At 38.9% G+C, this 11,559-nt stretch overlaps 3 protein-coding genes across 3 annotated transcripts; all 3 read right to left on the bottom strand.

Annotated features, from left to right (window-relative positions):
- Positions 1 to 479: 479 nt before the first annotated feature.
- LOC130712454 (uncharacterized) lies at positions 480 to 908 on the bottom strand. The gene has a single exon (XM_057562287.1). The coding sequence runs from the start codon at positions 906 to 908 to the stop codon at positions 480 to 482; it is 429 nt and encodes a 142-aa protein (XP_057418270.1).
- A 6,856-nt stretch (positions 909 to 7,764) lies between these two features.
- LOC130715672 (uncharacterized) lies at positions 7,765 to 9,897 on the bottom strand. The gene is made up of 4 exons (XM_057565789.1): positions 9,193 to 9,897; positions 8,885 to 9,097; positions 8,179 to 8,296; positions 7,765 to 8,078 (listed from the first exon to the last, which is right to left on the bottom strand). The coding sequence occupies exons 2-4, from the start codon at positions 8,947 to 8,949 to the stop codon at positions 7,770 to 7,772; spliced, it is 492 nt and encodes a 163-aa protein (XP_057421772.1). The 5' UTR covers positions 8,950 to 9,097; positions 9,193 to 9,897; the 3' UTR covers positions 7,765 to 7,769.
- Positions 9,898 to 10,025: 128 nt separating this feature from the next.
- On the bottom strand, positions 10,026 to 11,111 carry LOC130715671 (RING-H2 finger protein ATL8-like). The gene has a single exon (XM_057565788.1). The coding sequence runs from the start codon at positions 10,813 to 10,815 to the stop codon at positions 10,162 to 10,164; it is 654 nt and encodes a 217-aa protein (XP_057421771.1). The 5' UTR covers positions 10,816 to 11,111; the 3' UTR covers positions 10,026 to 10,161.
- Between the last annotated feature and the right edge of the window lie 448 nt (positions 11,112 to 11,559).

Below are 11,559 nucleotides of genomic sequence, written 5' to 3'. Positions count from 1 at the left end.
AACTCCCTTCTTTCAACATCTCTAACACGCAGCAGTATAATCACATCATAAGACCAAAACAAAAATTTCAATGATCCAAAGCTTTAGTAACGATATAATATAATCGACATAACGAATCTGCCAGCACTGGTAAATATCCCTAACTAAAAAAAATTAATTAGGATTTGGTGGTGGGGTTTTTTTTTAACAGTGGTGGTGGTTTTTTTTTAACAGTGGTGGTGGGTTAAACCAGATTAAATAATTAGTTAAAAAAATTTAACCCAGAAGCAACCTACAACAACAGGTAAATCTAGGGTGGTTCAACCTTACACAAGGATTTTCTTGTGTACACTAAATGAACCCTAAATTGAAATGCAAATGAAATTATAGTATTAGGCTCAAACATTGATGTGGTATATATACCCAAATTAGCATAATTAACAACAAGGTCCTAACAACAATTAGGTGGATCATGCAACAACACTTTAAAATATGAGCTGTCATATCTTCAATAGGATTACACCCACGAATATTCCAAAAAGAATGGCACCACCAGTTGTTAATTTGCCTTCAACAATTTCTTCGTTGACAGTTGGGGCTTCATGTGGATGAGAACTCTTGATTGGTTCTTGAATGTCCATAAGTTGTGGCATGCACTCATCTCCAGGAAGTGATTTAGTTTGCACATCTCCAGCAATTGACATGTCCACATGAGCCATTTCATATTTCGTTGACATTGCTTTGGCCCAGTACAGGTTCCATGCTGACAAAGCTTCTTCCTCACTGTTATATGCCTTGTACAAATTGCCTGAGAATCCAGAAACCTGATTGTTACACTCACCCCATGAAGAGTATATCCCTGGCTCCCTACCCTTGAAAACCACATATCTTTTGGATCTTTGACGCTGGTGGATCATTGGAGCCTCCATACCACACAACAGAAGCTAATTTGCAAGGGAAGAACTTGTTTGTCTAGGTGAATGTGATTAAATAAATGGATAAAAGTAAAGGTCCATATATATAGGCAATGTGTCTTTACTAGCCGTTGTGATTGTTTAAATGTGACACAACCTACAGGATAAACAAAGTTTGCTTTAATTGCAGTTTTCATAGAAGTAACATCACATCTCTGTATTTGGTCCTCATTTCCTCATTACTACATTCCACTCCACACGTATAATGACCCTATTGTCCTTGTTCGACAAATGAGGGAGATTCCAAAATATAATTGATTTAAATTTTTGAAAACAAATTTTGTAAGGAACAAAATTTAATAAACATAAGGTTGCTTTTTATGTGCTTCTTAATATGGCTTATATTGGTCCAATAATTAAGTTTTAGTTCATAGGGTTACCCTAGTTCATATACACCATAAGTTAATGAGGGGTCATTTATGTAATTCAGTAACCACAATCCAATTGATAAAACCCTCCATCCACATGTGAGGTCTCCACTTATTACTTTTTGTCTCATATAAACCTTGACCTGATTGGCTGATTTCAATTTCTTTCACATTTTAGTGGTGCTGCAATGACTGACTTTGTACCGTGATTGATTGTCATAAGGTTCCGTAAAGATCAATCAAGCAACTCTGTCGCTGGCGCTGCTACGTCTGACGCAGCTGAACCTATCGCAGGCCTACGTCACCTACGATTTCAAGCTGGCTCCATCTACTTTGATTTGAATTGATTTGACATTTTCAGCGAGAGAGAGGAAAGGCGGTTTCCATTAGCAATAACTATATTATCTGAATAAATTAGGACGTTCTAAATTAATTAGGGTCATGATCTTAATCAACAAGTCCTAATGAACACTATACATCATAATCTTAGTCAAATAGATCTAATCACACATTAATTAACCTAATCAACTACAATGTGAAACACCCTTAATTATAATAATCTTACATAACAAGTGCTACTCAAACCTAAATTATCCTAATCATAAAATCCTAATCAACCGTAATCACACTAAACTTATCCTATTGATGAATTTCTAATAATTGATATTTTGAAAAAAATAATTTTTTATTTTCAAAATATCAATTATGAGACATTTTGTCAGCAACCCATAATCACACATGCACTATCCTAGTCAACAAACCCTAATCACTCTCATAAGGTCATCATCCTGGTCAACAACTACTAATCACACCTCTAGTGCTACAATGCCTAGTCAGCAACCCATAAGCACACATGCACTATCCTAGTCAACAAACCCTAATCACTCTCATAAGGTCATCATCCTAGTCAACAACTCCTAATCACACCTCTAGTGCTACAATGCCTAGTCAGCAACCCATAAGCACACATGCACTATCCTAGTCAACAAACCCTAATCACTCTCATAAGGTCATCATCCTGGTCAACAACTCCTAATCACACCTCTAGTGCTACAAACCCTAGTCAGCAACCCTAATCACACATGCACTATCCTAGTCAACAAACCCTAATCACTCTCATAAGGTCATCATCCTGGTCAACAACTCCTAATCACACCTCTAGTGCTACAATGCCTAGTCAGCAACCCATAAGCACACATGCACTATCCTAGTCAACAAACCCTAATCACTCTCATAAGGTCATCATCCTGGTCAACAACTCCTAATCACACCTCTAGTGCTACAAAACCTAGTCAGCAACCCTAATCACACATGCACTATCCTAGTCAACAAACCCTAATCACTCTCATAAGGTCATCATCCTGGTCAACAACTCCTAATCACACCTCTAGTGCTACAATGCCTAGTCAGCAACCCATAAGCACACATGCACTATCCTAGTCAACAAACCCTAATCACTCTCATAAGGTCATCATCCTGGTCAACAACTCCTAATCACACCTCTAGTGCTACAATGCCTAGTCAACAACCCTAAGCACACATGCACTATCCTAGTCAACAAACCCTAATCACTCTCATAAGGTCATCATCCTGGTCAACAACTCCTAATCACACCTCTAGTGCTACAAACCCTAGTCAGCAACCTTAATCACACATGCACTATCCTAGTCAACAAACCCTAATCACTCTCATAAGGTCATCATCCTGGTCAACAACTCCTAATCACACCTCTAGTGCTACAATGCCTAGTCAGCAACCTATAAGCACACATGCACTATCCTAGTCAACAAACCCTAATCACTCTCATAAGGTCATCATCCTGGTCAACACTTCCTAATCACACCTCTAGTGCTACATATCCTAGTCAGCAACCCTAATCACACATGCACTATCCTAGTCAACAAACCCTAATCACTCTCATAAGGTCATCATCCTGGTCAACAACTCCTAATCACACCTCTAGTGCTACAATGCCTAGTCAGCAACCCATAAGCACACATGCACTATCCTAGTCAACAAACCCTAATCACTCTCATAAGGTCATCATCCTGGTCAACAACTCCTAATCACACCTCTAGTGCTACAAACCCTAGTCAGCAACCTTAATCACACATGCACTATCCTAGTCAACAAACCCTAATCACTCTCATAAGGTCATCATCCTGGTCAACAACTCCTAATCACACCTCTAGTGCTACAATGCCTAGTCAGCAACCTATAAGCACACATGCACTATCATAGTCAACAAACCCTAATCACTCTCATAAGGTCATCATCCTGGTCAACAACTCCTAATCACACCTCTAGTGCTACAAACCCTAGTCAGCAACCCTAATCACACATGCACTATCCTAGTCAACAAACCCTAATCACTCTCATAAGGTCATCATCCTGGTCAACAACTCCTAATCACACCTCTAGTGCTACAATGCCTAGTCAGCAACCCATAAGCACACATGCACTATCCTAGTCAACAAACCCTAATCTCTCTCATAAGGTCATCATCCTGGTCAACAACTCCTAATCATACCTCTAGTGCTACAAACCCTAGTCAGCAACCCTAGTCACACATGCACTATCCTAGTCAACAAACCCTAATCACTCTCATAAGGTCATCATCCTGGTCAACAACTCCTAATCACACCTCTAGTGCTACAATGCCTAGTCAGCAACCCATAATCACACATGCACTATCCTAGTCAACAAACCCTAATCACTCTCATAAGGTCATCATCCTGGTCAACAACTCCTAATCACACCTCTAGTGCTACAAACCCTAATTATCATAATCCTATTAACACACAACATTTGCTAATGGGCCTTAATTATCATAATCCTATTAACACACAACCTTTGTTAATTGGCCTTAATCTTTCATAAACACAAAACTTTTACCTAAAATCCTAACTAATGTGTCACTTCATTACGTAATTGTATAATTAGCTAATAAACAATCATTATTTAACTAAATTAAAATATGTGTGATTTTTTAAATAAAAACCCACATATATTATTCACATTAAATTTTGTTTCAGAGGTCATTATTAGGAGATTTTTCCGAAAAAAAATTACTCCATCTCATCAATCAAAGTTAGAATACTGGTTATCTACGCTCAGTTGTACTTCGAATTAGTGCAACCGTGCATTCTCCACCATTGATTAAGATTTCAAATGATGCCATTTAAATAGATTAAATCAACGTCAAAGCCTGGCCGCGTCCAAACCGTAGGATTAAATGAAAGGTTGGATCCAAAGGGCAAAATGATTCAAATCACTCTGGGAAAATGAACCATTGCGGAACACGAAGTTGTGGGGTAATCAATGAACACGTTTTATTAAACCTTCACAACCGCACTCACCACCTTTCCACAACTATATAAACACTTCCACGAGGCAAATAAGGAAAACTCACAAACCCTAAACACTACACTAGATCTTCTCCTTTCTCGTCTTCAACTTTCCCAGAACACTCCACTACCAGATTCATGGAACCTTCCGTCTGGGGATTCAACTGGAGAGCTTTCACGATCCAGTGGGATCGGGAAGTTGTAACTTTGCAACACTACACTACACTAGATCTTTACCCTTGTTGCTTTCTGTTTGATTTTTTCAAGTTTGTTTACTTACGTCTTTGTTTCTGTTTTTGTTTTCTGCAGCAACGTTCTTTCTTCATCCCAAAAAACTTCTGGAATGACTGGGCAGATGAGATCGACGATGAAGTCACCATCATCGACCCTGTGGGCAGCTCCTTTTCCTGCCGTCTTCGCCGCTGGGGCAAACATGCTTACTTCTGGAAAGACTTCAGTAAAGAGGTGATCCGCCTCTACCATCCAAACGGCCCGGTTCGATTGCACTTCCAGATGCTAGCCTCTGGCATTTTCATGATGAGGATCACGGTGGATGGTGAAGGCGAAATCTCCTACCCCTGGCACAACAATGGCCACCAGGGGCGTTTTGTTCAGGGGGGCTTATGGGAGTAGGCTTCCATGCCCCCCCTTTTTTTAATATGAAAATGTAATCCCCCATCCCCTTCCCCCATCCCCTTCCTCTTCCCCTTCCCCTTCCGTGTTCCCCTTTGTCATCAATGAAATTATGTTATTTTCCAATTTTTGTTTTTTTGTGTTTTTTTATCTCCACTCTTTCCTTTCTTCAAACTGTTTTTTTTATTACTATTTTTGAGCACAAATAAATCTTAATAAACAATGGGAAAAACCATAATAAAAAAAATGAAGTTAACAAAAACCCACCAAAAGGATTGGGCTATACTAAAACTTTTTTGTTTAAAAACCCTTGTGGAAATTTATTTTAAAGTTAAAACCCACTAAAATATATTGTAATTTAAATTGAAATTTAAGTACAAATTTTGTACACATTTTTTGCTAAATCTTTAACGTGGAAATTTAAGTAAGTAATATTAATAAATTACATGACACTAGTTGTGTTTTTTTCACTTAAGATTTTCCCAAAACGGTGGTTCTTTGTGATAAGACGCGTGGAAAGGTGATAAGCCTTCTTCCTGCAATTAATTTTTTAAACTGCGAACCGTCATCATCATATCTACTCAACCACCATTTTTTTCTCTTACCATTCACTCAATCTCTCCCTCATAAAGTTCGAAGTTATCTCATCCCACAAGAAGTAAAAATCAAAAACCAAACGTTGTCTACCTCTTGTCGATCCAATCAACCCAGAAAACATAAGGTAAATTTTCGTTAGATCTTGCTTACCTATTACTGGAAAAATGGTAACTATATGGTGTTAAAACGATTTTTATCATGCACAATGAATATATGCTCTTCTTTGTTTACCATATTTGACAAAAAAAATTGTTGGGACCCATGAATGTTTTTTTTTAACTTATCCTCAAAAGCCCCAGATTCACATTGTTGAAAATTTGTTTTTATTTGAGTAACTATCGTTTTCTACATACACTGTCACCTTCTTGACATGTTATGGGTTACCCTATTGAGAACCTTTTTTGTGTCTTTGTCTTCATGCAGTGACAAAATGGACTCTTTTGGGACTGAATCCAACATGCTTACTTTCGCTGTCAGAATCCGTTCTGACCGTGTAAGTTTTACTCTCTAACTTACATGACACTAGTTGTGTTTTTTTTTCTTTAGCAATTACTTGCAATTTTAGCCATTCAGTAACCTATTTTGTTGATGATTTTGACAAAATATTCTTAATAGATTACTAGCCATAACTGACACTTAACTTATCTGTTTTATGATTAGAATTATGTTTATTTGAACAAGACTTTTTATGAACTACATAAGGAAGAGATCTTCAACAGAGAAGTTCAATTAAAAGACCCTAAAGGTAATGTCTCTAGGTTGATGGTAAGAGAGATGCAGCAGAATTTAGTGACTATAGGTTATTTAGAGGAGACAGGCAAACTAGTCGATCTTTATGGTCTTAGGGGTCTCAAATGGTTAAGAATGGAGTACAGAGGAGCGTGTATGTTTGACATAACAATAGTGAATGAGAAGTTGGAAGAAATTAAGTACCCAGACCCTGTCCCCCAACCAGATGCTGATGTTGCTGTTCCAGAACAAGTGCTGCCTGTTGCAAATCCCATAATCGAACAACCTGTGGAGAACCCACAACCACAACCACAACAAATTCTATTGTGGGATAGAGATGTGACCACAGAATTTGCTAGGGGTAAAAACCCTTTGGTGAGTGTATCTAAATTTTATTGTTCCTAGCATTTCATTTGTTTGCTGAAATAGTTATTGGGGCTCTAGTTATTGCTCGTTTATTTTAGGACCCTTGAATTTATTCTAAATCAGTTTTTTTCTTTTTCTCTTTTTTTAAGCATATACCTGCTGAAATTGTCCGTGACTATCTCCTACCTGGACAAAGCACCATTGATTTGCTTTGCAACGGAATGCCTGATGTACGTGGTGCTAAGCTTAAGGTTTATAAGCGGGGTGGGGGAAAGGAAGTATATGTTGGACCAGGATGGTACACCTTGTGCAAAGCCCTGAACATGAAGGACGATGATACAATCTCCTTCTGGAATGCTGGAAACCCACAAGAATTGCACGTTCAACTCGTTCGTTTCATGGATGGCAATGGGAACTAAAATGTACTCTGCTTATTTTTTTGGAACCCTCATGTGAGGATTTAACTTTGTCTAATATCATCAAATACTCTGTTAAATGTGTGCTTTAACTATGTCTGTAATTACTTACTATTTAAGTGTATTAGCAAAATACTCTATGCATAATTTCTATTTACCTTGTGCTTTAACTTTGTTCAACTCTTTCATTGGTCCTTTTTCACAAATTTGTTATGATGTGTGTGCAATGAGCTGAGTAATTAGAAAAACAAGGATAAGCACACCGACGAAAATAACATTTCTTTAAAACACTTCATTTGTGTACAATAAACACTTGAACAAGATCAACCAAAACAAGTAAAGAACATAGCACACAGTGTTTTACTGGCTAGGGCCTCCCTCCCTCCCTCCCCTCTTTCTTTTCCTTGTTATGAGTATGGTTGCACTAGTGCAATTACCATTATCACCATCCAACATGAAAGTCACACGATCACCACAGCATAGTTTCTTGTCGTGGCAGAATTCATACCAGCCACCCGCAAAAGAGCCTTCCCTGGGTCTATTGTCCCACCACTTCAATTCAAAAGTTCTTATGGGTTCCTTAACAAGCTCGCCATCGGTGTCAACCCAGATCTGAAGTGTTTTTGGCTTGTGGCTCAGGAAGCGTTTCACAATACGTGCCGGGATACCCTGAAATCAAAATCATACAAGGTACTATATGTCAAAATAAACAAGGCAAACAAATATACATGAATGTAAAGGGTTAGGATAAAAAAGAATAAGCCCAAACCAGTGTTTGTCCCCCTGATGCCTGGTGCTTAGTTAGCACAACATCCCATTCCGGCAGGAACTCTTCATACTCCTCCTCCGATGAATCGCTAGAGATCTCAATAACATCAGCCATTACACTGTGAAAGAAAATGCTTGTAAGTTCAACTAATGGTGTAAGTTCCATATATATGCATGCAAGGCTACGTTTCGTAAAATGTGCTCAGTCAAGGGAACACATTTTCTTTTTCACATCTGCTACTGGAAACATATTAACTGGCAGTTTTGGGATGGTCCACTAGGGTCCCACTAGGCTCTTGACCATGACCATCGAAAACAATAATAGAAAACACTAGTTGGGGTCTGGTCATATGTGACGGTTACTGGGGTTAGTGGGGACATGTGTCAACATCTGAATCTACTTTTCCATGCAATGGAATGGAGATGATAGTGGATACAAAATTTGTCTGCAAGCCCAAATGAATTTAATATCTACAGCCGAATAAATTGGGCCTCAAATTAACAAAAATACGGGTCCGGGGCCTCTTCCAGCCCAACCTACCTTAACACATCAAAAATCCTACCAAAAAAACTTCTAATATTCGTTTGATTGTCATCTCAGAAGATCTGAGCCTGTACTCGACTGAGATAACACATAGAACATATAGAACATCATGGATACAACATATAGAACATCATTGCCGGGAGATTCAAAGTTTGTACAGTACCGCAATTCACGAGGTGAGCATGGAGTAGGTAGATCCACGATGCCCGTTGCCGGAAATTCCTCCATCACAGACAACTTCACCGTCGCGGTCAACCTTCAGCAGCGGCCGTTGCGGTTAAGCTTCAACGGCGGCCAACGAGATGGGGCAGATCCACGATGCTCGATCCCGGACCCAATTACAGTTGAAATTGGATACCCATTACCTCAACAAAACCTAATATTCGATTATAGTAGGGTCAAATTATTTATTTCAAAACACTTTTTAATTAAAACATAATGACAATTAGGAAAAAAAAAAAAATAAGCAACCTGTGATCACCGGTCAAACACAGGGCTCCAAAATTGGAGCCCGAAAATCGGGCTCCATGTTAGCCGAACCCCATAAAGTATACTTGTCCAAGTGTAATTATCTTTATGAAGAACAAAAATACAACAAATACACCATTATACTTCCGATTCAAAGAGTTGTTGAAATTTGAAATTCACTAGTCCTAGCCCATCATGTGATATTTTTTATACATTCGGGCATTCAGCCATTCAGGTCTACTCTATCTCCTTCCTTAAAAAAATACTTTTTATTTTCCATTTTATTTTCACTGATTTTGTTTTTTTTTAAAAGAGGAAAATACTTTCACTGATTTTAAGTCTATATTTCTCTTTTTATGACAAATTATGTTTTATTCACTCTCTTAATTTAAATGAAGTAGAGAAATGAGAGAGAGAAAAAGAAAAAGAAATAAATAAATAAAGTATATATGTGATTGAAAAATAACGTCAATGAGTAAAAAATAAGTTAGAAATAAAATAAGAGTATAAATGAATTATTGTTGTGGCTGACTTCTTTCTTCTATTCCTACTTGTGTATGGTGAAACTGAGTGTAAATGTATCTTTTAACCAAAAAAACTAGGATGGTAAATGACTAATGAGTTTTGATGTATCTTTTACTCATCTCATTTTCAATCAATTTCTATTCTTATTGATCTCTTTCTTTTTTCTCTATCGCATCCCTTATCATATATTCTATTTCTCTCCCATTTCTTCTCTTTTTTGGTGGAACTTGGAAGTGTTGCTAGAGTGTGAATAAAAACTTATTGAAAGGGTAATGCTTGAGAGGTGCTATAATGAAGGACTAAGGAAGGTATTATCAACAAGTGGAAAATTGCCCAAATTTCATTCTCTTCAGATAAACTTCAGGTGATAAAATAAAATTTTAAAATAAAGAAAAAAAAGATTTTTTATACATATTTCAAATACATATAAAATGACAAGAACACCACTCAAGGCAAGAAACCACTATCATCACCGTGGCTATGGCTGTCGTCGCTACCATCACAATCAGTGATAGCATTAGCAGCAGCTGCAAGGACATTGCCGCCACCTACGGACTTGGCCTCCGTTTCGCCGCCAACGGTGGAGGTGGCAGCAGCTCCGGCGGACACCACCGGATACTGGCCGCATTTCTGGCACCGGGCGACGCGGAAGGGAGCGCGGCAGGAGGGACACGAGGAGTGGGACCCGAGCCACGTGTCGATGCAGGGGACGTGGAAGCCATGGCCGCACTGGGGCAGCGACCGGACCTCTTCGCCGGCGGCAAACTCCGACAGACAAATGGCGCACTCCGACGAGGCCACCCACTTTCCGGTGCCGCCTCCGTCGACGTAGGTGAACTTCGGTAACGCTTCCAGCACCTTTTTCTTGAGGCCCTTGTCGGCGGATGCCCGCCGCGGCGGGGTTCCGTCGCCGGCGGCGACGGGTCCACGGCGGAGCCAGGCGCAGCGTGCGATGGCGGTGAGGCCGACGACGCATATGAGGGCGCAGAGGAGTGCTGCCATGATGACAACGAAGTCTGACTCCTTGTTTGCGGCGGTATCCGGCGGCGGTGCCGAAACGGCGTCGTTTGAGGCTTGGAGGATTCTAAGCGTGCGAGTCATGGAATTAAAGTGGTGTTAATTTGGTGTTGTTGTTAGATAGAGAAGAAATTAAAACTTGAGAGTGGTACGTTTTGGAAAGGTGAATAACTTTGGTGGGTACTTATAGTTGAGTTTGGGGGTTGTGTTGTGTTGTGTTGTGCGTTTTAGGATAAGAGTGAGGTTGAGAGGACTTGACTTAAAAAGACATGAGAGTGAGTGAAAAAGGTTAGTAGGAAGGGGATGCTTCACTCACACTCAAAATACCAATTCTCATTGATATTTTGCAATAGGACTATCCTAAAGAAGAGTGGCAATTTCGGGAGTAAAATGAGGATTTACTTCTATATTTGTAGTACAAGGTGGGGAGTTGGCATCTTATGGAAGAGGGTATGCTCATAGGGAGAGATAAAAGATAAGGGCGGTGTCTTTGTTGTCTTTAGAAAAATAGTAAGACACTCCTAACACACTCAAATCAATTTGTACAAATTTATTTGGTCTTGACTAAGGTATTTTCACAGCCGAAAGTTGTGAGACTAATTTCTTATCCCACGGTCAGCCTATTAAGTGGTAGAAGGCTGACCAATGAGTTTTTCTATTCGCAAGAACAATTTGTACAAATTTAAATACATGGCAGAAAATTATGATGAGTTAAATCGTGATACAAATAGAATTAATTTCTCCTTACTTTTATTTTTATGAATGACCATCGTTAATTTAATATTAAGATATTTTATGATTGCAATTTTAGATATACAAACAAAATGT

The sequence above is a fragment of the Lotus japonicus genome, chromosome 4 (genome assembly GCF_012489685.1).
Source record: "Lotus japonicus ecotype B-129 chromosome 4, LjGifu_v1.2".
NCBI classification, from domain to species: Eukaryota; Viridiplantae; Streptophyta; class Magnoliopsida; order Fabales; family Fabaceae; genus Lotus; species Lotus japonicus.
This window is presented reverse-complemented; position numbering and strand designations above follow the sequence as displayed.